This window comes from Anolis carolinensis, chromosome 1, assembly GCF_035594765.1.
Source record: "Anolis carolinensis isolate JA03-04 chromosome 1, rAnoCar3.1.pri, whole genome shotgun sequence".
Classification (NCBI taxonomy): Eukaryota; Metazoa; Chordata; class Lepidosauria; order Squamata; family Dactyloidae; genus Anolis; species Anolis carolinensis.
The window spans coordinates 88,155,570-88,182,533 of record NC_085841.1 but is presented as its reverse complement, the minus strand read 5'-3'; the positions used below and the strand labels follow the sequence as shown (position 1 = coordinate 88,182,533).

General features: G+C 37.2%; 2 protein-coding genes across 4 annotated transcripts in view; one reads left to right on the top strand and one right to left on the bottom strand.

Annotated features, from left to right (window-relative positions):
- l3mbtl3 (L3MBTL histone methyl-lysine binding protein 3) overlaps window positions 1-9,726 on the top strand; it is an 86,356-nt gene extending 76,630 nt beyond the window's left edge. For all 3 annotated transcript variants that reach the window (XM_062978790.1, XM_016996412.2, XM_062978786.1), the window contains exons 19-22: window positions 3,240-3,331; window positions 4,635-4,798; window positions 6,827-6,889; window positions 8,920-9,726. In XM_062978790.1, the coding sequence (XP_062834860.1) occupies window positions 3,240-3,331; window positions 4,635-4,798; window positions 6,827-6,889; window positions 8,920-9,063 (463 nt within the window). In that variant the 3' untranslated portion in view covers window positions 9,064-9,726. The remainder of the gene's footprint in view (window positions 1-3,239; window positions 3,332-4,634; window positions 4,799-6,826; window positions 6,890-8,919) is intronic.
- A 25-nt stretch (window positions 9,727-9,751) lies between these two features.
- Window positions 9,752-26,436, bottom strand: samd3 (sterile alpha motif domain containing 3). The gene is given in 6 exon segments (XM_062982935.1): window positions 9,752-9,777; window positions 17,230-17,320; window positions 21,628-21,710; window positions 21,713-21,795; window positions 23,047-23,155; window positions 26,358-26,436. Coding segments are annotated over 6 exon segments (471 nt in total).
- Window positions 26,437-26,964: the final 528 nt, after the last annotated feature.

Genomic DNA, 26,964 nt, shown 5'->3' with positions numbered 1-26,964 from the left:
TTGCAGTGTTTCTAATCAACAGTGTTCAAGGTGTAGTTATTTGCCAAGAATTCTGAATTAAAGTAGGTCTTTGATTCAGCATGATTATTCTTGTGTGCTGCTTCATTCTATAAATGAAAAGTCATCTCAGGTTGGCAGATTTATATACAGATGCTTGGATGTCTGGGGATTGTAAACTGAAGTGGAAAGAAATTACAATTAAAAGGGGAAAAGGTACAGACTGTAACAATTACTTTAAGTGTGTCAGAACCTGAATAGTTTCATCAAAGGCATTATTGTAGTATTGAGCTGAGTAACTCATGTAGTGTAATTTTAAAAAATCGACATTGTCCCTGCACAAACTGCAGCAAATCTATTGATGATCTGTTGAGTGATTTTGCATTATTCTTCTCTGTTTAGTTGCCTAAAGGCAATTTATAGTCTGTTTTAGTTGGTTTAAGCCAGTGTTTCTCAAACTGTGCTCCTCCAGGCCTTTTGGAATTCAGCTCTCAGAAATCCTAGCCAGTTTACCAGCTGAATTGTGGGAGCTGAAGTCCAAAACATCTGGAGGAGCACAGTTTGAGAAACTTTGGTTTAAGCATTTCTCCATTTACTTTTCAAGAATCACTTAGATTCCTTTTAAATCAAGATCAGTTTTTTTCTGCCATAATTAAGACATCTAAAAGCTTATTTTCCAATATTAATGTATACCTTTTAAAGACAAGAAAATAACTAGGAAAAAACTTGAAGTTGTCCTTGATTATTAATGGAATTGTATCAACTGCCAAAATTGTTACTGAAAGCTCTGTATTTTAGGCCCCATTATAAGGTGTTATTGTAGTATTTCCATGAGCTAAATGCTTTGTACATCCCCCCACCTCTTCAACCTAGGCATCTTAAAACCTTTTAGAAGTTTTAAAAGAAGTCTTTGGCTGTTGACAGAAAGATACCAAGGAGGGAGACGTGCTAGTTTCCCTAAAGCATAATGTTCCACCTGCAGACTGTCTACCTCCATTTAATGGGGCGCAAGGGACTGTCCTCTAACTCTGACTGCTTCATCCACTCCTCCCACTTCTACAGTTGTCAAGGATGGCAGCAGCTGCTGCTTACAACATAGAGATGAGAAAGTAAGAAGAGAAACCACATAATGAAAAATCAGCTTGTCTCAACTCAGTGGGGGAAGGAAATGGGAAAGAGTCACTGATGGAGTGCACCTTGTTGTTCCTCTTCAGCAACATTAGTTGAGCTTCCATGCTGTCAACTTCCCCACCAGTAAGCAGCAGCAAGAATTGACAGCTGCAGAGTTTTGGGTTATGTGCAAAGGGCTAGAGTTCCACTTTGGGGTCCATCCAAAATGAGATATATACATGCTTAAGGTCAAGGTAAAAGTTTTCCCCTGACGTTAAGTCCAGTTGTGTCCGACTCTGGGGGTTGGTGCTCATCTCCATTTCTAAGCCGAAGAGCCAGCGTTGTCCGTAGACATCTCCAAGGTCATGTGGTTGGCATGACTGCATGGAGCGCCATTACCTTCCCGCTGGAGCGGTATCTATTGATCTACTCACATTGGCATGTTTTCGAACTAGGTTGGCAGAAGCTGGGGCAAACAGCGGGCGCTCACTCCGCTCCCCGGATTTGAACCTGGGACCTTTTGGTCTGCAAGTTCAGCAGCTCAGCGCTTTAACACATTTTGCCACCGGGGTGTGCTTATATCACTACTAATGAGATTCTGGCCTTTGACTGGTATCCTGTTAGTAATACATGCAGGTGTAAGTATACGTTAGAATTGTATATAGTCATTTGTAGCCATGGTGGGAGGAGGTATTCTCTGTCTCCTCCATGCAATGAACATCCTACATGGAGAACTCGTCATTGTCCTGTGGGCTCCCCCCAACATGGCCATTTTTCACCCAGGGAAGTTGGAGGCAGCCAATGAGCATCCAGGTATGTTCTTGTAGCCCGGCACACAATAATCATCCTTCAGGACTGTTGGGATTCCCAGGGTGGGAATGTGGGTTCCTGGAGGATTCCTTCATTATGAGGAATCCTTTTGTAAGGACATAGCTGGGTGCATTTTTGAAGGTCAACCCCACTCTTCTGGCCACTGAATGGCCATGGTGGAGAAGGTCTGTAAGAGGGAATTGAAATTTCTGCATAAGCAGACAGGGAAAAAGCAGCATTCTTCTAATTCTGACAGATAGTTCAGTATGTAGTCCTCTTTCTTTCAACTATTTCTTAAGCTGCTTTGACTTATCCCATTTAGGTTCCTGTTGTATAATCAGAGGAGTGCCAGATCTTTGGCCAGATGTATTGTGGGCCTCACTTCAGTTTCTCATCATGATAATACTTTCTTAGTAGCTTTTCAGTAACAGGGCGGAACATGATATTTATCCCAAGGAAGTGAATCTTTAAATGAGAGAGCGAGACTTGATGAAAGTGTTGCTGAAATGAATAGCATCAAGTACTGAAAATACTCCCGGCACTGTCCCATTTTGTTGAGTTCATCCTTTTCCCTATTCATAGTGAATCTCACATAAGCAAGATTGATGAACAGCCTTGATATCATTAGTCTGACACCAGTAGCAGTAAGACTGCCTTCCCTGCCATTGAGATGGATTAGGCAATTTCTGCTCTCTTTGTGCATTTACTTAATGCTTTTCTGTAGTATACGTGAAGGACACAGAGCTCCCAGCGGGTCATTTTCCTGTTAGGTTGTGTACCAATGCATTTGTTCCTTTGCTTGTTTGCCTTTGTAGGGACATATATCAGAATCTTAAGGAAGCAGTAAAAATAAAGAGAAGCATGATTGATGGCAGAAAATGGCAGCAGTTGTAGTCTCTAGACATTCTTTTCTTTGAGTTCACTTTGAAGAAGTGTTTCAGCAGTCACAGACAAATATCATCAGTGTTTTCTCCTGTTAGATAGGTGGATAGCATGGTGTGTAGGCAGATGCTGTAAGTGATAGGGCATGACAGATTATGCACTGAGCACTATCATTTTTTTAATTACATGACTAATTTGAAAAAGAATGGTACTGTGACATTCAGCAGCCATAGCAGACATCCTAAAAATAGTTGAGCAACTTGTGTGTAGCATGATAGCGTTCATAAATTTAATTGAGGGATGAAAGTAACCTGTTCAGGGTACCTCTATAATTTAATAGTTATTTGGGAAATAATAGGAAAGATTTCGTATACACGTTATTATCAAGAAGAAAAATCGTTATTTAATTAATTAAAATATTAAACTCTTGTATTTTTTAGGGGAAGCCCAACAACCAAGCAATTTGCTAGGAAAGATGGATATGAAAGAAGAAAGATGGAAAGTGAAGAGCCATCTCTAAATGAAGCCAAAGGTAACTATGTTTTGTTTGGTGGTGTTTCGTTAAAAATCTTGGTTTTAACTGACATTTAGAAAATCTCTCACTAGTAGGCAGAGTCAGTCAAAGGCTCCCTGAATTAAGCACATACATTGCAGTCATAGAATAACACAAAGCTTGAGGGTAGAAAGTACCAAAGTTAGAACTGGTTAACTTAGTACTTCAACCTAGCTGTGCACATAGAGATAAACATGGAAACCCAAGCTCAATCCAGTTATTGGTCCCAAATAGAGTAGATCTGTTGAATCGCTTCAGTTCTGTTGATTTAGTAGGTTTGTAGCCAGTCATCAATATCTACAGATTCTATATCCATCGCTTCAACCAACCATAACCCAAAGTATTTGTGTGTCAGACCGCTGGAGGATCCAAAAAGCAAAACTTGATTTTGCTGTATGTCAAGCACTACAGCAATGTATAGGCTCACCCTGCTGTAGTCTCCCATCATTTCGCAAAGTCTCAGGCTCTCTCCGGCACTCATTTAAATTTTCATCATTTTAGATAAGGGGTATCATTTCACTACACCACTGAATATAATGGGCTTTGAATATCCATAGATGTTGCTATCCACTGGGGATCCTGGAACCAAACTTCAGTGGGACACCAAGTATCCACTGTACTCTAGGTGCACCAAGCAATTGATCTAATAATTGGTGCCTTTCCTCCACTTATTTTAACTTTGAATATGTTTTGATGGATTTTAACTGGGATTTTTTTTAGTGCTGCTTGTGTTTAATTCTGTTTTAATGTTTGTATATTTGTATATTTTAAATTGTATGCCAATGCTTTTATGTCAAGCCAACTTTAAGTCTCCTTTGGGGAGATACAGCAGGGTATAAATAAATATAATAAATAAATAAATGATAATATTAAAATATGAAAAGTATCATTATTCATACATTGCAATATATAATAAAAATAATTCACAAATCACAACTTAATAATAAAATATACAAGTTATGGGTGATTTGTCAGGCATTAATAGTCTAGTCACCAAATGTTTTGCCACTTTGAGTTCAGTAATGAAATAAAGGGTGGAATATAAATGGAAGACAATTAATTAGAAATAAATTCTGAATAGAAGAAAGAAAAAGTAGATTAGGGGTTTGGAGTGTGTGCAGGCTGCATATTTGGCTTTCTTAAATGGCCACTATTGACTAAATAAAAATACAGAAGCTAGCCATGTTAAATTGAAAGTACAAACTTGTTTTGCAAGTGTGGCCAGCAATATTTCTGTATGGCAGTTGAAATTTGTTTATTTGGGTATTGTTTTTGTTTATAGATGCCAAGGATTTCAGTAACCGAAGTTCCCATTCTCAAGCAGTAATTTTGTCTTCCAAGTTGACAAACTCATCATTTCCTTTGCGTTGGGAACAACAGAGCAAGCTCCTTCCAACTGTGGCTGGAATTCCTGCCAGTAAAGTTTCCACGTGGAGCACAGATGAGGTGTGTTTTGTGAACAGAACTAGGCTGCAAATGATAATCAGCCTTTTTAGACATACTGACATTGATATGTAACACGTAGAATGGCCTAAATTCAATGTTGTGCTGACCCTGCAGCAGCAGCATGTCTCTCTTCTCCCTAAAGTCCACTATAGATCCCTGAATACTGGTTGCAAAGGGTTTCCTAACTTTTCAGAACAGGTTTCAGAGATACTGAATTATGTGCAGTAGAAAGAGAAAATTTCTTATTCTCAGTTCTTTTGGACACTGTTCAACAAACAAAGTCTAGAATTGGATTCTACTCATTAATGATGAATATGAATTGTTCTTGCATGTTTTAATTGCTATTAGTATTGTCCAAGTTTGATGTTGGCCTAAGTCTTACGAGTGGGAGGAATAGCCACTTCGAGTCTCCTTGAGGAGAGGGGGCGGGATATCAATAAAGCTTTATTTATTCTTCTTAATGATATCTTCCAGTGCTTTCCTCCAAAAACCTACTTTTGACACTTCACAGTTTCACCTCTCAGCACAGCAATTCCTGGCTATTGCAGAGCGAGTTATGATGTGTCTACCCCTATTCTGGTGATGGGGCATACTGAGAAACGCAGTTGCAACAACTGCTATTGCAGAAAGGCAATTGCAACAACTGCTATGGGATTTTGTCAGGAACCTTTTATAGCCAGTGTTAGATATTGTTTTGTAAGTTTTGCTCTGGATGGTAGCAGATGGCGGAGTAGACCGTGCAGTTTTGATTCCCCGTTGCAACATTTATCCTAAGCACAGAAGAAATACCTGAATAAATGAGATTCTCAGTGACCAACTAACTGGAAATAGCTACAAAACCACTGGATCTGAAAACCCATGTGAGATTGTGGCTTCTGGTCTATCATTAGAAAAGTTATAACCCAGTCCAGATTCTGGAACCTGCAAATAAGTGGATCCAACTTCAGTGTCAGAAAGAATAAATTGGTACAAAGTATAATTAAGTTCCAACTAGACAGAAATACAAGTGATTTTTTAAAAGTTGAATGCTGTCATAAATCAAAGTGATGTCTGTTTTATGAAATTATGCGTATGACAAATAGAATTGTTAGGCATGTTTCCCCTCAGCCTGCCACAATGCTGAGGACCAACAGACCTGAAGTTAACGAATCCCAATTCAAAGAAACTGAACCAGACAGAGATGAATTATCATTGATAATGAGGAATACAGTCAAAGATACTGCTTCAAATCTGATTTCTTTTTCATATGTAAAGGGAAGTACTTGTCAGAGGATTGGGAATATCTGGAAGAAACCTGTGAAAACTGTTTTTTAAGTGAAGGCTGCTAGACTGAAGCAGAATGATGGGACTAACTGATGTGAGAACAGTTGGAGACCATATTTCTTGGTAGTGGTCCTTATATTTTGGATATGCTCCTGTCTCTCTCTGATGGCATCCAATGGAAGATCCTCAATAATGGCTCTAACTTCAGCCAGAAGATCCAAAGAACAAAGTCAGGGGTGACATCTCAAAACAATGGCCCCAATAAGAGACCCCACCACATGATCAGCCACAGTATGACCCTCAAGATAGAAAGCAAAGGCAGCTTTTGTATCCTCAGGCAGCCTTTCAAGATGTGAAACAGGTATTGCTGGTATAAGCCTAGCAATTAGAGATGTGAAACAAGAGCAATAAATCAAGCTTGTATTCTTTCTCTCCGGGGGTTGAGTGTGTCTCACCAAATAGTTTACAGGTAGCTGCCTCTCTACAGTCAACCTGCTTCTCTCAAATAAAATTCCATGGATGGAAGGTCAGTCCATGTCGAAAGAATGAGAAAAGTATTTCTCAATTTAAGATGGAATAAAGAACACGAGCTAAGAATTAATCTTGAGTTGAGCATTAGACGAGTTTGCTTATCTCATGCTATAGTATAATTGTCAAGGGGAGACTAACGTTTCCTCTTAGTCTCAGGAAAATCCTGAGCAAAATGGATTGCAGAATTATGTCAGTCGTGCTTTTCTTTTAAAATCTGTCAAAATTGGTTGATAGGTTTCAGAGTTCATACGAAGTTTGCCTGGCTGCGAGGAACATGGCAAGATGTTCAAAGATGAAGTGAGTATTATCAATGAATTCTTTAATGGCTAACACTCAGTTTTTAATGTACAAACATGTAGTCTCTTGGACTTATTTGACATGGAAAAGATACTGCCATTCTGAGTAGGGCTTTTGTTTTGAGCACATTAAAACTGATATTTCTTTTAACCTTTTTTTCTGAAGATCTTTTCCTAGCCTGATTTGCACCAAACTCAATTAAGAATTATTTTCAGTGAAACAGAACAGAACATAGAGTTTTTGCTGTCTTGAAATTGAATTAGAACTGAACTTCCTCTTTCTTCCAGCTTAGAAGTAGAAAAGTGATTCAATTGTCAAACATTTGGAGTATATTGTTAGGAAAGTGCATCTCCATGAATCCTAGAAAAAGGGAGAGGATTGCATTCGAAAGGCAACAATTGATTGGTACAGGGAAAAGGCTAGGAATGGACTTGATTTTGCATTACTTATCTTGATGGCAGGATACATGGGGATGTTCAGAGTTTGACAAAGGCTCATATTCTCCCAGCTGATTAGGATTAGGTCTGATTAGGAATAACTAAAGTTTTACATTGGAGATTGTAGACTGTGAGGTTGGTTTTTATTTGTATCAAAATTGTGATCATTGCCTTAAGCCAGGGCCTCTTGGCTGAGACTGGGTCATTTTAGCAATATAATATTTCAACCGTAATAAAGAGCAATCATCCTTTACTGCTTCAGCAAGAGATAGAAAAAGTGAGATCTGAATCTGTCCTACTGCATTTGTTTTCATGCTACTGCTGGTGTTACTGAAAAGCATTCTGTCATCATGTAGTAAATAATAATACTGAGAGCCTTTTACCTGACCATTTCTGGGCACAGCCATGTAAGTCTGCTGTAGAAAATACTACAAATGGTCTTACAAGGTAAACTGTTATAGGGGAAGCCTTAAAGAGAACAAGACACTGAATCAGATACATGACATTCTACTTTTGTTATCAGATGAATGGTACCAATGTTGATAGCTGAGAGATAGAGACATCTTTGCACAGATGATCTGATCAATGCACTTAGTGTGCCAACTCTGTTTGGTTTATGGATTCTTAGACTTTCTTTTACTTCTCCCCTACGTGTCCCTTTTGCAAGCAAAGTTTTTCTCCAGGCAAGTTTTCTAGAGAATTTCTTTGGTTTACTGGCCTTACCTTATCTGGCATTATCTGTAAAAGCTTGGGGTAAATCTGTTTCCACCCTAACAACTGTATCTGCATGTGCTAGAACTTAAATCAAGATATTATTAAATTGGTAGGAATAACAGTTTGGCTTAGTACAAGACAGTTTCCTTTGTTCATAAAGACATTTTTAACTTGAGTATGGCAAGAGTTGTAGTTTTAGGAGAACAGTATTTCCTACCAACATCACCTTTTCAAAAGTGGTTTGAGGAGAACAAATAGGCCATTTCTCATGACATGGAAACAAGTAACAGCTCTGTCTCTTATACTCAACATACTACACATAAAATATGTCGTAAAGGGAGAGGGAAATCCTTGACATTTCGTTTAAATGCATATTACATGGGTGGGAAATATAGACTCTGGGTCCTATCACACTACACTGTTGTATTCCACTTTAACTGCCATGGCAGTTTCATATGGAATTCTGTGAATTGTAGTTTAGGAAGGGCCAATTACAGCTCATCATCCAAAGAGCTCTAGTGCAACACTAAACCCAGACCACAGAATCTCACAGAATATTAGCCATGGCAGTTAAGTGAAACATAGCAATATAACAATGTCATCTGAAAGAGCCTTATGTCCAGCTGTGTGACAATTAGTCAAAAACATCTGCATGATACCATTTTTATAGTTGTTAGATTACTGTATACCAGAGAGATTTGGATCCAAAATGTGAGTTCAAGCTTGCCATTTTGCCCCCCCCCTTCAGTTATTAAGATGGACTTTGTATATTCTTAAATGCTATAAAATATTAATAGTCCTCTTTCTTTCTTTCTTTCTTTCTTTCTTTCTTTCTTTCTTTCTTTCTTTCTTTCTTTCTTTCTTTCTTTCTTTTCTTAGCAAATTGATGGAGAAGCTTTCTTGCTAATGACCCAAGCAGATATAGTCAAAATAATGAGCATTAAACTGGGACCAGCACTAAAAATCTTCAACTCAATTCTCATGTTCAAGGCTGCTGACAAGAACTCTCATAATGAACTCTGATTGAGAAGTGGATAACGGGACAGGCTTCTCTTCACTGAAGTTCATGTTTTTCTTCAAAGCACAGAGATACAAAAGGGATAATTACAGAACTCTCCAGGGAGAGGAAGAAGTTGGAATGGATGAAATGTTGATATTTTCCAAGAACCTGGCAATCTGAACACTTCTGGGAAGTGTTTAAATTTTTAGTAAGATGCTCATAAAACAGAGTGTAGTTAATGTTTACCAAACTTGATGGCTCTAATTTTCTACAGCTAGTCATCCTTAATTTGATTGAGAAACCACTAAGGTAACAGGTTAAAATAATGGAAATATTAGCTTTTTCTAAGGTGTCACAGAATGTGTACTTGATTAATTTACTTAATTCGGTTTAATGAATTCCTTTGTATCATTTTGCCATTTTCATAATAATTTGTTCACAATTTTAAAATAAGTGGGCTGTAGTTAGTTGAGATTGTTCACTGTTACATTTTGCACAGAATCTCAAAGTGAAGACTTTGCTATGGACTATGAGTCTGATGATTAACCTATTGTACAAAAAACATTTCCAGAAATTAATGCTACCGTTTTGTATTTTTTATTTTTGCATGGTTAAAAAAAATCTGAATGCATACCTCCACCAGCATATTTACTATGGAATTATTAAACAAACTACCAAAAATGAAATTTAATGTCTTAGGTAACAACTATTTTATGTTACATTATCGTAGAGCCAGTCTGTTAAAAGAGAAGAAAATTAAATGTGAATGTATGAAAGAAGGAGTATCTTCACCTTTCAGTTTTAAAAAGAATGAGATTCATGGGAAATGTTTACATCTGTTGAATGTAAAGTATGTTCTCAATAATTTTAAGCTTTTTGTCAGCGAACTGCCTTGTTTGAAATCACTTTGGATCAGCAGCATTGACAGATGTAGCTAAAGCAACGGAACTCTTTTCTCATTGCTCTATCTAGCAATACAGGATCACAGCCACTGTTGTTCACTTAATATTCTATTTATTGATTTAGATCTGTGGGAGATTTGGCAAAGTAACTTAATTGACTCACTGCTGCCTAGTCACTTTCGGGGGTTTTCCCCCCACAAACACATTGGTAGCACCCGAGACTTGAAAGCTGCCTTCTGGGGACAGGAATAACACAGAAATACATATATAGAACACTGGTTCAGGCACTACTTGTGACGACTATGGAGTTCTCCAAGCATACAATTCAGCCCACATGGCACTTACTTACAAACTAAGGAACCAGCCCATGCTGCAATGAAGAAACTGTTGCTCTCTTGTGTGTTTATATAGTTAGAAAACTGAAACACCTTGGTTAACCCTTGCTAAAACAATTACGGTATTTTCCTAATGTCATCTGCAACAATAGATTTTTTTTCTCATGTCAGGAGCAACTTGAGAAACTGCAAGTTGCTTCTGGTGTGAGAGAATTGGCCGTCTGCAAGGACATTGCCCAGGAGACCCCTGGATGTTTTGATGTTTTTACCATCCTTGTGGGAGGCTTCTCTCATGTCCCCACATGGAGCTGGAGCTGATAGAGTGAGCTCATCTGCGCTCTCCCCAGGTTGGATTCGAACCTGGCAGCCTTCAGGACAGCAACCCAACCTTCAAGTCACAAGGCTTTAAACCACTATGCCACCGGGGACTCCTGCAACAATAAATGTGGAGCATAGACTTCTTTAGTCATATGTTATGATCATACAACAGTTGGAGAGATATAAACTATTGAAAAGATAAACCAAACTTATGATATCTAATAAGCCAGGAATTACTTCCAAGGAAATTTTCAACAGTCACTGTATTGGTATATTATTATTGTTTTCCATTTCTTCTGATTTTCAGTTAAAGTATTGGTTGACATTTCACTTCAGAGATGAGGGATTCCAAAAAGTGAAGCGTAATGTTCTGCCTTGTAGGGAATGGAGTGCCAAAGACATGAAAGTAGGCCGGAAGAGCAACCAAGGTCCCGGTGTGGTCATCTAGTTGAACCTGTTTCGCCTTCTAATACAGAGGACACTCACACACATTGAAATTAAATGAATATTTATTTTGAATACTAACATTGATACGTTAACCTGCTTTCAGAAAACAAAGAATGCAATTTTTTGTAATGCAATTTTTGGCATTTCTTGTGTTACTTAAAAGGATTATTACAGTATCATTATTCTCATAAAACTTTGGGAGGAAATTTCAGCTAGGATTGACACTATCAAGACAAGACTATCCTACCTCATCCCCTTTATTTCTGATGTTTTTATCTAGACATGACATCAAAAACCTGTGGGTGGAATTCAATTCTGCAAACAGAAATATCCCCTGAATAGAGTTCTGCTTAAAGTAGTCCTGTTGGAAGAAGGCAGAGTGAGTGTGTTTCTTAATGCACCCTCCTTCTGCCTCTTCCAGCACCATTTCCTCTAAGTCTTTTAACCCTTTGAATAAGATTTGGGATATGGAGCACTGTGGCAAAGCAATCTACAAATACCTCATTAGATTATATTTAAAACTACCTGAAGAGAGGATATTTTCAGTGTGCAGGAAACACCTCCAGACAACCATTTTGCCTTTTCTGTACTTAACAGTCTCTCCTACACTTTGGGTGCTTCTGTAAATAACATTATTTACAGAATGACTATTATCTTTAATGATTTTAGCCTACTAGGGAACAAGTGGTAATAACAACCTTTGGAAAGGTCAGCAGAAGCAGAGCTAATCTCAGAAATAACAGCTTTTTTCACCAAGTAATGAGAACATGAAGAGTGCAAGCTGAAATAAGAGGCTTGTTATTGGAAAACTGAAATAAGTTTCTCAGCTACTAAGCACAGTTCAGCTGTCTCTACTGGATGACTTTCCCTCTATAAATGTCTTCTTTAAGACCTTTAGCAACATAAGAGCTTCCTTATGTTTACTATAATTTGACAACCATCATCAGTTGTGTCTTGCTTTACAGATACTGTTATGCAAAGGACTAAATTGGGCCAAGAAATAGCTCTTTACATACCTCCACACCTACAACTGGAAACGGGAAAAGGGAATCTTCTCCAAAAAACATCTGGCCAAAATAAACATGCGGCAGCCATCTTCATGCCTGTTCATATGGGGAAAATGCAGAGCAAAATTTTAACCAAATAAACACTGAAAGGGGGATGTGATGGCTCTGTAATCTGGATGTTTTGCCTACACTTGACAATAATTTATTAGGAATTCCATGCACCCCTATCCAAAAACCCATGCTGCTTTTATAAATAATACTACTTAAAGAATGAACAATTACATTTCCCTTTTCAGCGAATATAAACCACACAGATTCTGCTTAGGATGAATTGCAGAGCCATTTTTCAGTGTGCTTCTGAGAATATCCCAATTAAACTAAGTATCTGTCCATTTACTGCTTTTAACAACCAGGCAGAATTGCTTATATGCACATTTCTGAAAGACATTGTGCTATTTCAGACTTTGATAGAATCGGATTAATTATTCTTCAGCAAGTTCAGAGTCTGTATGATTTTGGAACATGCTTCCAAAATCTGCAATTTTCTTGTAAATGTCATTTTGTGTTAAAAACTGAAACCCCAAAAAGCTGGAGGTTGAGATGGAACCTAATTCAAATAGGTCAGCAAGACAGTGCTTTTTAAGCCAACATTTTAAAGGCCATATACTGTATGTGGAATTGGGTTCTATTCTGAGTCCTTTGAACAGGACTTCCTTTCTCAGAAACGTTTGCAACTCCAGAGAGAATTGGATCATCATATTAATGAATGATTTAATACTAAAATTCCTGGAGTAAATACACAATGGCCATCTTTGCTTCATACAATGCAAAATAACTACTTAAAATAACATCCATTACCTGCTAGTGTCACCTTACAAATTAAAATAATCTATGGATCTCTTTCAAAGGCATCCTATTATTTCTCATCTTGCATCTAAAATCTTGATCCTGTTATCCACTTCCATCCAATTTTTCTGTGTTTTGCTGTATTCTTCCATAAACCAGTTAACACAATCATGTATGGTGTCACGTTCTTTATAGTAAATGTTCTAAACTTGTCAAATTAGACACAGTTTAACTGTATCATATAATTATAAAAATATATTTCTAACCCGCACCTCTCTTCCCCGAAGGGACTCAAAGCTACTGCCAAACATAACAAACAAGGCAAACATTCAATACCATAAAATATAAATATTTACACATAAAATTTACATTGCATTTTTAAAAATTAAAAAGCTTTCATCAGCTTTGCAGTATCAACAAAAATTAGTCCTACATATTTTTTTTTCATGTCAAGACCGACTTGAGAAACCAATTTACATACAATTTCCAGGTTAGTATCATTTACCTCAATGCAATTTATTTCCAAGTAGACTAACAAAAGTTTTGCACTAGAGGATTAGATTATGAACCTTGTTGAGTTTATGCCCATGAGGCAGAAGATGAAAAGTAACATCTGCCTCACCACCACCAGACTCCACCAGAATGGTCAGGATTTTTTTTTTCTAAATTCATATTTATTCTAACTTTCAAGACATCCTCACAAAGACCATAGGATTTCAGTTGTAATCCAACCAGATTTTGACAAAATATTTATAAATGTTTCACAAGGATTTGCATGCCATTGAAATATAAAATATGCATGGGGAATACATACTTTTCTAAGAAAATTAAGACCTGTATATTGCCTGCTTTATTACATATGCCTGTGTGTAACTAAGTGCCATTTCTCGGCCTCACTCCTTCAAACATACTTTTCCAGATAGTAGGTGCTGATTTCAGTTTATAAAAGAAAAAAACAGAAGGAGGAGGATTGTTAAAAGTCTTGCTTACTTCCTGTGCCACAACTGCCAGCTGAATAAACCTAGATCTCCGAGTGCAACTTCTCTCTGGTAAACAAAGTTTGGGAGTGCAATTATAATTGTGATAATAGTTCCACAATTGTGGCTACTTGGTATGATTGAAAGCAGAAATTACAGCCTGACATTCTAGGTTATGAATCCATAACTGCAATACAGAATGCTAGCCCAGATCCTAAAGATTTCAACAGGTTGTGCTGCTTCCCAATTGAATACTATATACAACTACACTTTTCTAATAGAAGGTATTATATTTAGGGAAAATATATGATTGTTATTTCTCAAAGTAAAAAAATAATAATTAGCAAGCAGAATCCCCCACCCCCAATATCAGGTTTTCTGCAAAACTGGTTAGATAAAAATCATACTTTTCAGTTCTGCCAAGTGTTTGTTGAAACTCTAAATTAGAAATGTGTGTGGGGAAAGCTTACCCCACATCTTTTGCCAGCCCAATTAAGTCATTTAAATATTGGTATTCAAGAATAACGGGTAATTTTATGATGTTAAAGTATTATTATAGTGTTACTCTTACTAGTAACTATAGGATTAAAAAAACCAGTAATTATCAAACGCAACAGTTAATCAGACTTAGCATATGTGGTGAGAAATGGAGGCGGAGTTCTGTATGTAAAAAGGCTTTAATTAGCGATGCTATTAGTGTATGGCACAATGGATTGCAATACAACCACTCATACTTATTAAGGCTATAATTTTTACCCCATATTAACTTAGCACTAACTGATTTCATTGATAGATAAAAACGTGTTCACAAAACAGGAACACCTACGCCTCTATAAGCACCATTAAAATCAGCCATCCAGGGTCCAGTTTTTGTTAATGTCTTCTTACTCTGTTTTTAATTGCTGGCATCCAGCATTGCAATTACAGATTCATAATCTACAGTTAGAGATCTTTAAATGCTCCATACCCGTCTATGGCATGCATTCATAATTATAGTCCTATTGCTACAATTGTAAATATTCCCCTCCTCGAAACACATTTTTAACTTGAGCTTCCGCTCATTGTGTTGAAGTTTGCAGGTGGGAGAGAGCTATTTTTCGGGTCCTGATTCACTCAGGTCCTAGCTCAGATAGGTGTCTTACAAGGTTCTGATGCTGTTGGTAGTGTTATATAGTAGGCCCTTCACTTTTGCAAGCATTAAAGGCACAGGGTCCATTTGAATATGGAAAACCCAAAGATTAAAAAATACGGTACTGTTCCATTATCCTAGATGGAAGCCAGAAGGGGGTGCTAGACAGAAAAGAGTTGAAGGAGGAAAACCATTTTCCCCATTTTGCAGGTTATTCCCCCTCCCCACTTCCCATTTCATAACGATAATTGTTTCCATACTGGAAACAATGAACAGGTACAGGCAGTCCCTAAGTTGAGACCAAGATAGGTTCTCTGGGTTTGTTCTTAAGTTGAATTTGTATGTAAGTGGGAACAGGTACATTTTTAAATGTTAAAAGCCAAAAATTGTTATTTTTTTTAGCTTTGGATGGCACAGGGAAGGTGAATAGCCCTGTGGTGTTTGTTTTGCTGTCTGTGCCCCTGTTCAGAAGATTTCACCTCATTTTCTGTCCCTATGATAATTGGATTTTGAAAAAATTGACTTGTTATGGAAACAAAGATTGGGGAGAAAGCTTCAGTGGAGACACATTTTCCCCATGATAACTCTTTCAGGGGTGAATTTCCCTTCCTAGGAGTAGATTTCTATCACTTCCTGTTGTCTCAGTCTCATTCTTAACTATGAGTCATTCCTAAGTCAGATGTTTGTAGCTTGGAGACTGCTCGTACTTGCATTATTCTACCTTTCTGTCAGAGTGTGCTCAAGTGAAAAAAAATATAATAATTACACGCTTCCTTCTTTTTAAACTAACCAGATAAGGGGGGAAAATTACATGCACCAATGTTCTCTATTTCTGCAACCACTCTTCTGAATGCTCACTCTTGTATGAATGGCTTGGATTTTCTCATCACCATTTTAGGAGATTTTTGGTTGGTCCACGTCTGTGTCCAAACTTGCACATATTTCTCACAACCTGTTCATCATCTCCTATTGATCTTTGTTGGTGGTTGAAATAGTCTTTAAGAGCTCGTTTCCATAGAAACTGTATGGGAGGAAGCATTAGGGTTTTCTTTGAGCTTTATCTATTCTCTCCAAGCATGCTATCTCTTGCTCCCAAGTTGGGTGGGAACCAGTTTATTTCGAAAACAGTTTTTAAAATACTGTATGTATGTGTGTGTGTGTGTACGTATGTATATATATCTCTGGGAAAACATGGAATTAGGATCTTGGAAAGAAAGCAGGTAGCACCTTGGTATCAAATTATTTTAGGTGTTTTTTTTTTTAAGTATTGGTAAGTGTTCTGCATTTGGCTTCTATGTATTCCACAGTGAGACCTCAGATTCCATTACAGCAGTGGTTCTCAACCCGGGGTACCCAGATGTTTTTTTCCTTCAACTCCCAGAAATCCCAGCCAGTTTACCAGCTATTAAGATTTCTGGGATTTGAAGGTCAAAAACATCTGGGGACCCCAGGTTGAGAACCACTGCATTACAGAATGAGCCAAGGCCTTTTGCAGATCCTATATACCCTACAAATCAGTACATACTCTGCATGGGAATCTCCACCTCCATTCTGGTTATCTGGGTATGGCTGTTGTGCAATGGCCAATAAAAATACTCTGCAGGCAGAATACATCATATGCCTGTGTGTGTCACTAACAGGATGCTAGTCCCCATACTCTTTTGAGTAGTGAAAGTGGTGTTAGATCATAGAATCATAGACTTGGAAGAAACCGCATGGGCCATCTAGTCCAACTCCATTCTGCCATGCATGAAAAGCACATTCGAAGTACCCCTGACTGATGGCCATCCAGCCTCTGTTTAAAAGCTTCCAAAGGAGGAGCCCCCACTACACTCCGAAGCAGAGAGTTCCACTGCTGAAGTGGTAGTGATTTCCATTAAATTGGAAAGAATGTCTGGTCTTCAGTTGTTTAAAATGAGCAACAAGTACAATTCTTTCTATAGCTTAGACTGCCATGGGCTGGAATCACTATTGACTAATTCACCCTATATGTTGATCTCCTGGAATATTGCTTTCTCATGGGCCCTCAATCCCTGATCTAAAAATATATAGAGCTTCCTTCCAAATTATGAAGGTCCCAAGTTGTAGTATATTTAATTCATTATCCCTTGAAATAGATGTTGGTACTAGCCACACAGAAAAGGAATTAAGTGTAGATTTAACACATTTTAAGTGCAGCTTTTCCTTTTTTAAAATTTTATGGAAAACAAACTTATTTGTTTTAATACTTAGAAAGCTACTGCGATTCTCATCTAGAAAAGGGTATGCCTGGAGCAATGCATTGACAACATCATTATACTGCTGCGTAGTAGGATATATCTGTCAACAGAAAATAAATAAAGCTCAGAATTTATTGAAGTGCTTCTGAGCAGCAACTTAATTGAAATATTGTATGACATTATATGCCCGCATTCTAGATTGGCTGGCGTTTACATATGGAGACCAGATTAGGTAATATCTCCTGACTCAATCTTATCCCCAGCCTACCTTTAAGAGTCGGCTGCTGGATTAAGCAAAGGAGGTGCATTCAGCTGGTGATCAGCATACCAGTAGGATCACATTTTCACCTCCCTCCCATAAACCAGCAAGGCTGCAACATGAATTTACAACAGGGGTCTTGTTTCAGATTGTTGCAGCCTCTCCGACTGATGAGAGGGTCTGGAAATAGCTTCCTTGCAGCATGATCAGAATCTGAACAGACCTCCTTTGCCCTATGTGAGTGAGAGCTATTAAAGTGGACTGGGATGGCATTTGCTAGATTTCCAATAAAATACATAGTTTTACCAATCAGTTACAAACCCATAATTGTAGTTTACATATCCATAAATGAAATAATGATGATGACTGGTCAGAATCCTATTATGCAGTTATGAAGGTGTAATTGTTATAGTTATGGGTGTCTTACAGAACATTAAAACTCGAAGAAATTAAAAACAGGTAAACACATCAGCAATAAACATGTAAGACATATTTTTAAAAGCAATTAAGAATAGAATTAAAACTATTTAAAAATACATCATTAAAAGTCTGTTACAGTCAGTCCCTAAAGTCTGTTGTTGCCAGTAAAAGGAAATCCAGTCTCCAGCTGCCAGTAAAAGGAAAGCATGGAAGTAGCCATTCAAAGACTGGGACCAACCACAAGGATGGTGATTTATTTTTAATAGCTACTGTTGCGAGCTGGCATGATGTAATGATTTGAGTGTTGAACTATGACTGGAGACCAGGGTTTGAATTCCCACTCAGTCATGGAAACCCAAGGGGTGAGCTTGGGCAAATCACACTCTCTGAGCCTCAGAGGAAGGCAACAGCAAATAACTTCTGAACTAATCTTGCCAAGAAATTACTATGATAAGTTTTTTTTAGGGTTGCCACAAGTCAGGAACAATGAAGGCACTCAAGCTATTCTCTATGCTACAAGCAAAAATAACACAGCAATCAAGACTGCACCTCCCAGTATTCTTCAAGATTGGCTAGTCTAACTAGGGCTCTTGTGGTTTGTAATCCCACATCAGAACAGCCATATTATTTCTACATCTGTATTTGTTTTAATCCTTTAAACCAGTGTAGTTCTGGTTCAACTGAATCTGAAATCCAGGCTGAGATTTGGAAATCCAAAGATTCATCTCTCAACACATTAGCTACCATTGGATAATTTTAAAATGTACAGGTTGAGCCTCCCTTTTTAGGAATTCTTAAATCCAAACTACTCCAAAATCACAACTGTCCACATGGGTGGCTGAGATAGCAACACCTTTGCTTCCTGGTAGTTCAGTGTGCCTAAACTTTGTTTCATTCACAAAATTACTAAAAAAATACTGCACAAAATTATCTTCATGCTATGCATATAAGGTATATATGAAACATCAGTGAAGTTCATCCTTAGACTTCGTCTCCATCCCCAAGATTTCCCATTATGTATGTATGTGCAAATACACATACTCCAAAATCTTTTTTAAAAATCTGAATTCCCAAATACTTCTGGTTCTAAACATTTTGAATAAAGGAAATGTAACCTGTATTACAATTTCCTCCCTCTGTTTATCAGAATTGAAATTTGCAGCCATAGTAACCTTGCATGAGAGCGTAATTCCTGTTGAAGTTCAGACAAAAAGTCCTACATTCCATATCTTTTATTAACTGCAGGTGCCAAAAAGTGCTTATGTAAAATTTCTTGGCAAAACAGGTAAAAACTTAGAGGCATCATTGCCTTTTCTGAGGAAATCAACGTATTAAAGCCAGAGAGAGATAGGTGCAGGGTATTGTACAAAAACAGCTCCCTCCCTTTGTGTGTGTTTTTCAGCAATTTGTATAAAATAACATATAATGTACAGATATGTGCAATGTTTCAGAAGAATAGGCATAGGGACTAGGGAGTTATTATGACAGAAAATAAATCCAGTTTTTTAGAATAGTGAGCTATGGAAGTACTGAAATTTTATAACAGACCCATTTTCTCCCCAGCTCTTCTGTTCTATATTTCCACTGCAATTACAGTGTTGGGGAAAATAAATACCCTGTTTCCCCTAAAATAAGACATCCCCAGAAAATAAAACCTAGTAGAGGTTTTGCTGAAATGCTAAATATAAGGCCTCCCCTGAAAGTAAGACCTAGCAAAATTTTTGTTTGGAAGCATGCTCGCTGAACAGAACACCAGAGCATGCAGGATCGGTAAATATATGTGCCATAGAGTGTTGGACATGGAATTAATGGTAGTAACAAGAAATTCTTGATAGGATTCACAGTTTGTCTGGTTATGCTGGTTTGTGATGACAACTAATGTACAGTATATAATAAATGTTCATTTTTTGTTCAACAATTAATGTGAATTCTTCTTTATGGAAAAATAAGACATCCCCTGAAAATAAGACCTAGAGCATCTTTGGGAGCAAAAATTAATATAAGACACTGTCTTATTTTCGGGGAAACACGGTAAATTATAGGATGATTTTCTTCAGCACAATGTCAGGCAATTAAATAATACCTAGAGAGTTTACTTATTTATATATACAGTAGAGTCTCACTTATCCAAGCCTCACTTATCTAAGCTTCTGGATTATCCAAGCTATTTTTGTAGTCAATGTTTTCAATATATCGTGATATTTTGGTGCTAAATTTGTAAATACAGTAATTACAACATAACATTACTGCGTATTGAACTACGTTTTCTGTCAAATTTGTTGTATAACATGATGTTTTGGTGCTTAATTTGTAAAATCATAACCTAATTTGATGTTTAATAGGTTTTTCCTTAATCCCACCTTATTATCCAAGAAATTCGTTTATTCAAGCTTCTGCTGGCCCGTTTAGCTTGGATAAGTGAGATTCTACTGTATAAGTTTTCTTCTTGGGGATAGTAGGGAAAGTTTCAGAAATTTCCCTGAGCACTTTTGACATGAAATATGTGAGGGCAATGCAAGAGGCTGGGCTGGTGAGCATTGGCTATATCACCCTCAACTGGCATTTTAAGAGGAAGGATGCTTTGGGTTTTTGTGCTGCCATTCTCATCTCACTGTCAGGTGTCAGGTTATAGGCTACTTCCACCATAATGTCAAGGCCAATTCTCCACTGTGGGCAAAAGACAGGCAAAAGTGGATTACCCCCAGCAATGCACTCTAGATGTCAATGTGGAAACCAGTATTAGTTGGTGGTTGCAATGTCAGTGGGGCACTGAAACCACTCTGGATTTTAGTCCGAATTTTAAAGGAGCCATTCAAAGTGCTAAAGCTTCTCTCGAAGATGGTTTAGCACTATGGACATTTCCTTTAAAATTTACTCTATGAGGCCTCTGGGGTAAGAAATATGCTCCAGATTTCAGTCCAAGCTTTAAAGAATATATTTTGGGCATGGGATTCAATATCTCAAATTGCTCCTTTAAAGTTCAGGCTTAATCTCAAAATGGATTCTCCATCCCACTAACAGGAAAGTCACCAGCCATTACTAAAAAAGATATGGAAAATTCTGTATACAAGCTGCAGGAAATGCACGGAAGAGCAAGAGAGGGTGGTGGGACAGGTGCTACAGACAAGGCTGCAGAAATAACACCAAGGCAGGATCCCAGTCAAGTGAGATGCATGGTCTCCTTTGAAATACACACTCTGAACTACTACATGCTATTCTCAGCCCAAAGTTTGCATACACAATGCATATCTAAAGAAAACTGACACACCATAGCTGTAAGCAAGTATGAAAATAGATACGCATTTTTGATGTAAAAATTGGACAAAATTAATGTATGAGTCAATACACACGAAGTGGACATGTAGAGGCCAAAAATAGATGAATTCACCCATCTTTAACCAGCAAAAATAAAAGACATTCCTGATTCTGTTCTCTGTGATCTGGTACACAAAGACAGGTTGCTACAAACAGTAATTCAGTATTTCTGGAGCACAGTCCATAGGGTTTGCAGTGAGATAAAATATCATCTTTGGCTGGACTTGGCTTCCAGATCAGCCCACATCTGAGAAGTTATGTGCAGCCACAAATATATTAACCATGTCTTCTTAACCAATTAATCACTCTTCAAACCAATTTTCTCAGCATATAAATCAATGCATTATCTCTATGGAAATTCTTGCCATGCCTTATTTCTCCCATGAGGCAGATTGCTTTTTAAAAGCCCTTACTTACAGCAGTCCTTCAAGGTTCTTTGTCATGTCAGCTTCCAGGAATTCAATTATCCTGATTCTCAAACTGTGGTCAGGCATATCCTCTCTGCTAACATGCATTTCACATTATAAAGAAATGCAGGAAGGATATATGAATGTGTCCACTGCAGTGCCTTGTAACTTGCTCTAACATGTTTCACATTTTTTCAGTGAAAGAAAATAGAAAAAATTGAGTTCTGCCATGTGGACCTTTGCTAGTTCAATTACTTAAACATAATTGAGGAAACACCAACCTCTTGTGACAAGAAGGTGCTTATACTAGTACACTTTATGCATCAAGATACATATAAATTACATCTTCCTTTGAATAATAAAAAATACAGTTGCTTTTTTTTTAGCTTGATAAGAAAGCTTTCTCTCCTGATAGTCAGACAGGGAGCAGATCAAGTCCTATGTAGCACACTATTAAACTCTGGAAGCATGATCCATCTGCAAAGCCCTAAAAACAATAGTGACAGAAGGCTATGAATACAATCAATAGGTTTGATTTCCCTTCATTTGAATTATTTGTAGGTATGGAAGGAAGCTCTCTTTTCCTTTTAACAGACAGCTCTACTACTCAATTCCATATCCTTAGAAGAATTTATATTCTTTCTCACTAAATCTTAATAGTTTTTGCTGTTTTTTAATTATTACATTTTCACAGTCAATTAAAATAAAAAAACACACACATATATGTATTTCTTGTTGATAAATATAAACAAATATATTTAAAATACATAACCACAAATAATATTCATATCAACAACTTATCCATTTTGCCTTGAATTCAAATTCTTATTTTTAAAATAAATTAATCTTTAGATTATTATCTCAATATCTCCCCAAACTTCATTCCCTTATCTGTGACTACTACTCTCTTCAAGGCTCACAGATCACTTAAGACAAATAATGGCCCGTTTGGATTATCCCTTGATGTTTTTCATATCCAAAATACATTAGTGTTGGTTTTGGAGACAAAAGCAGGTTTTTCTCAGTGAATTGTTTCTCCCCTATAATGAGAGAGAGAACTTTAACTCCAGGCCTCACCCCAAAAGTTTTTGTTCTTCTGAAGAGTGAATCTCCTTAGTGTAAGAGAAATGTAGATAAGACAGGTATAATAACCCTGTAACATTTTTATGTAAGTGTGTGTATATGCGTGTGTGAATGTATGAGTGTTTGTATGGATGGATAGATAGATAGATAGATAGATAGATAGATAGATAGATAGACAGACAAATTGACAGATATGCAGATGATAAATATGTCTTTTTGTTACAATACCAATGTGATCTATATATAAAAAAGTCAAAGTCTATTTGCCTGCCTGTATGTATGTGTGGCTGTACCACAAAACCTATTGCTAGGTGACAATCTAGTGGCCCTTTGTGATGTTACTGGGAAACCAAGGTGTCTTCCGTGTACATGAGGGGAAGCAAGCAAGGAAGAAAAGAGTCACAAAGAGAGCCATGTTGTAATGGAGACATTATGTGAGGCCCTCTCTGAGCTGGAGAAGGGAGAAAAGGGAAGGAAAAGAAAGGAAAAATTAAAAAGGGAATGGAGAAGGGAAGAAAGATAAAGGAGGGAGTGAAGGAAGGAAGAGAAAGGCGAGGGGGTAAGGTATGAGGAAAAGGAAAGAGAAAGTTGGGATAAAAAGAGGGGGGCATCAGCCTCTCCGATACCTAGGCAATGCCAGGTAGATATGCTTGTTCAGAATGAAGGCAAGACAATCTCTGGAATTAACAGGGATGCCATAAACTCATTTTTGTTTGAGAACTCTTTGGTCGATGGATCCTTCCTTGTGACTTTCATTAGGAGAGAACTAATTTATCTGTTTCAGAGTTAACTGAATGCCAGGACTCCTGTAAGAAATAAAATATAATTAGTTATGATTCACAATGCCAGCAAAGATAGAAAATGCTTTGGCAATCCACAGTATCACTTTAAAATAGGGAAAGCCCATCAGCAGATGTCATCCAGTAAGTTCCATGGGGCTACTTAACTATGCAGATGACCCATAGTTCCTACAGATAAAATAGGCTTCTACTGTCTCTAGAAAATGTCTAAGCAATTAATTGAAGGCTTGGTTTTTATGACTGCAGGTCAAAATAGTCATCTATATGAAAAATTTAAAAAAATATCAGGAAACCAAACACACCAAGAGCAATGATTCCCTCAGAGCCTACACATGAAATTCCATTTACTCAGTGCACCAAAAGGCCCATTATGGACCAGCAAGGCAAAAGCTGGCACTCCCTATATAAATGCATGGATTCAAAGAAGAAGAAAAAGTATGGTATAGAGTTGACCTAATAGCAAAGTACCTTGAAAGCCTGCTAGATCTTTTTTCCTGGAAAAAGAATAATCATAGCATGTTCGTATCATGAGTTGGTAATGGAGTATATTTATTACATAATACAATAGATCAAAATGCAGCAAACCCCTCCCTGTTAAAAGTGATTTTGCACAACCCTTTAATACTATAAAAACTACCTGTCAGTCAAACGAGAAGACAAAAGGGGAAGCCTAATCCCCTGTAAACTTCTCTTTTTTTAATTTAATGATAAATCAAGCCATACAATTCACCATTCTGGATAAAAGGTAGCAGGAAAGGTATAACAAATGCATATACAGTAACTCCACTAAAGCTGAAAATTTTGAGGACCACTGTGAAGTTATTGCATGGATTACAATGAAGTTTTTACTGGGAACAATAGTGAAGGCCGTTTTTCTTTCTTTCTAATTATTACAAGGAAACTATCGCCTTTTATCGTTAACAAACAATAAAGGTTTGTTAATATTTTAAAACACATTTTCTTGAAAAAATATATATGAATGAATACATTTTACACTAGGCTTTGAATTTATGTCTGCTTTTTGGAATGGTTTTAAAGCTGTAAACTTCTCAACAGCCTCCAATTACTTTATCCACATAACCTGAGGTCCGAATAATTACGACTTTTGGATTACAGTTCTTACTTTACCATTCTGGCTAGGGAATTTTGGGAGTCATGACCCAAAATATAACTTCTCCATGCCTAGCAAATTTCCCAGCATGCAAGCTGATTTTTCCAAACACTTCGTATGGGCCTATGATTTTGATCATAGATGACGACCTGCACATCTACTTAAGTTCTTTGCTTGCTTTCAGGTCCAGTAGCCAATTCACATTGCACATCTATATTATGATGATGATGTTTGTGTTTGTTTATACCCCACTTCTCTTTCCACAAGGAGACTCAAAGCAGCTGTAACACTATTATTCATCATTAAGTGCCATAATTCTATCCTATGGAATCCTGGAATGTGTCATTTCTGAAATATAGACAAAAAGAATTTGTAATGGAAATGAGCATAATCTATCAGAAAATGTGGAGAAACTGAAACTGAGCTCAAACTAGAGATATGTGTCTCAGCAATTCCTCCATCTGAAGTGAAGGTAAGCCTTCCAGTGACCAACCAGAAAACAAAGTACATGACATGCTGGTAATACAAATCACTTGGTATGAAAGACAAACATCTTTCATCCCATGAGAAATAAGTGTCAAATATATGAAGTTATTTGACCCAGAAAAAGACTCGGAGACACAAGCAGCTACATTTCAATATTTGCAAGTGAACAGTTTGCTGTGGGTGTTCTGGCTCTCTCCCTAGACATGACATGAGAGCATAGACATGGGTTTCTGATAGAATATATTTGTGGAGTTTGTTTCCAAAAGGAACCAAATCCACCACGCCCTACACACACAAACAAAGAAAAATGCATCAGATCACATATCCTCAGCATGCTTTTTATTCCTGTAACATTTATGTAGATAGATTTGGTACCTTTTGGAAACAAATTCCACATTTAAGCTGTATGTTTTCAATTGTATTGAACTGGTATATTTGAAATAAATACAAATGTTATGAAATGCCACTAATTTTCCAAAAAATAAAGGAAAAACAAACCCATGTAACACTATACCTCAGCAGTTTCTCAGTTCTTAGATAAACAATGTCTGTCTTGAAGGCTATACTGCTATCCTGGCTCTATAGATGAAAGCTGTACAGATGGAAACATTTCACTATTGCCTCATTGGATTATAGGCTAGAAGTGCAGCTATACTGTAGAATTAATGCAGTTTGATACTACTTTAGCTGCCTTGGCACTCAGTTCCTCCTCTAAAAAAACAAAACAAAACCAAAGCACCATTATATTTTGAGTCTTTATCCTAAGAACACTTCTTTCCACCTCTACTTTCAACCATTATGTTGTCGTTACCCAATGCTGATTTTTTAAAAAAAGTATATGCATTATTTTCTTCATATAGCCTGTGGCTAAGCTAAGGAATTTTATAGACGGGGTTTGGGATGAATTCTGATATATAGGTCAAGCCCTGACCTAACTTACAACCCTGCTCCTGGAAATAAAGTGAAAATCTTCCCAGACTAAAAAAACAAACTATACTGCTCTATTGGTGTTATTGCTGTGTAACCAGAAAGCACATATACACTATCAAAAATTTCAAGTAGAAACTTACAGAGCAAGCAATATACTGCATCTGTCAAGGTTTTGGCATACAGTAAGGTTTCCTGAGTTAGCTGCTCACTCTAAATTATTATGCAAACTCAGTTTATATAATATATTTAAATCAATTTCCTCCACAATAGACACAGATATACAGACACATTTTACAAATAGAGAAATACACACTAAATAGTCTTACCACATAGTTTAGGAATCAAGTCCTCGAAGTTTTTCTGCTGCAATCAGTTGCAGACTTGATCAACTGATCAACTTTCCATCTTCATATGCTACAATAGCAAATTCCACTACAGAGGTGGAGTGGGAAATTAAAATACTTAAAAAAAAAATGAGCCAGTCTTTTCTTGTTTCCGAAACACGAACATAGCAATCATATGAAAAAGGGTTCCTAATTCCACCTCCCTGATGATAAAAATATTTTACACGTGACATTCATTCCTGCTCTAAGTTGCCAATTTAATCTAGCCTTTTTCACCTATTCGTCTCTTTCAATCATGGTTTCTTTTGCTATGAACAGGCAGCTTCATTCTTTCGAAAAGAACACTCCCAGATCCCACACCATTAACGCTCAGGTTTCCACCCAAATATGAGAAAGATATGTGTGAAATTCATCACCACATTGCTCATTGGGAAATGGCAGACATTTTACAGAAAGGAAATATGGAGAAAGAAAAAAAATGTACATTTATAGCAAACTCTATGCTTCATGAAGAAGCTAATCAATTGGATACTTTGGTCTAATGGGAACAAAGGGAAAATGTGAAGTCACATTTTAAAATGCTGATGTT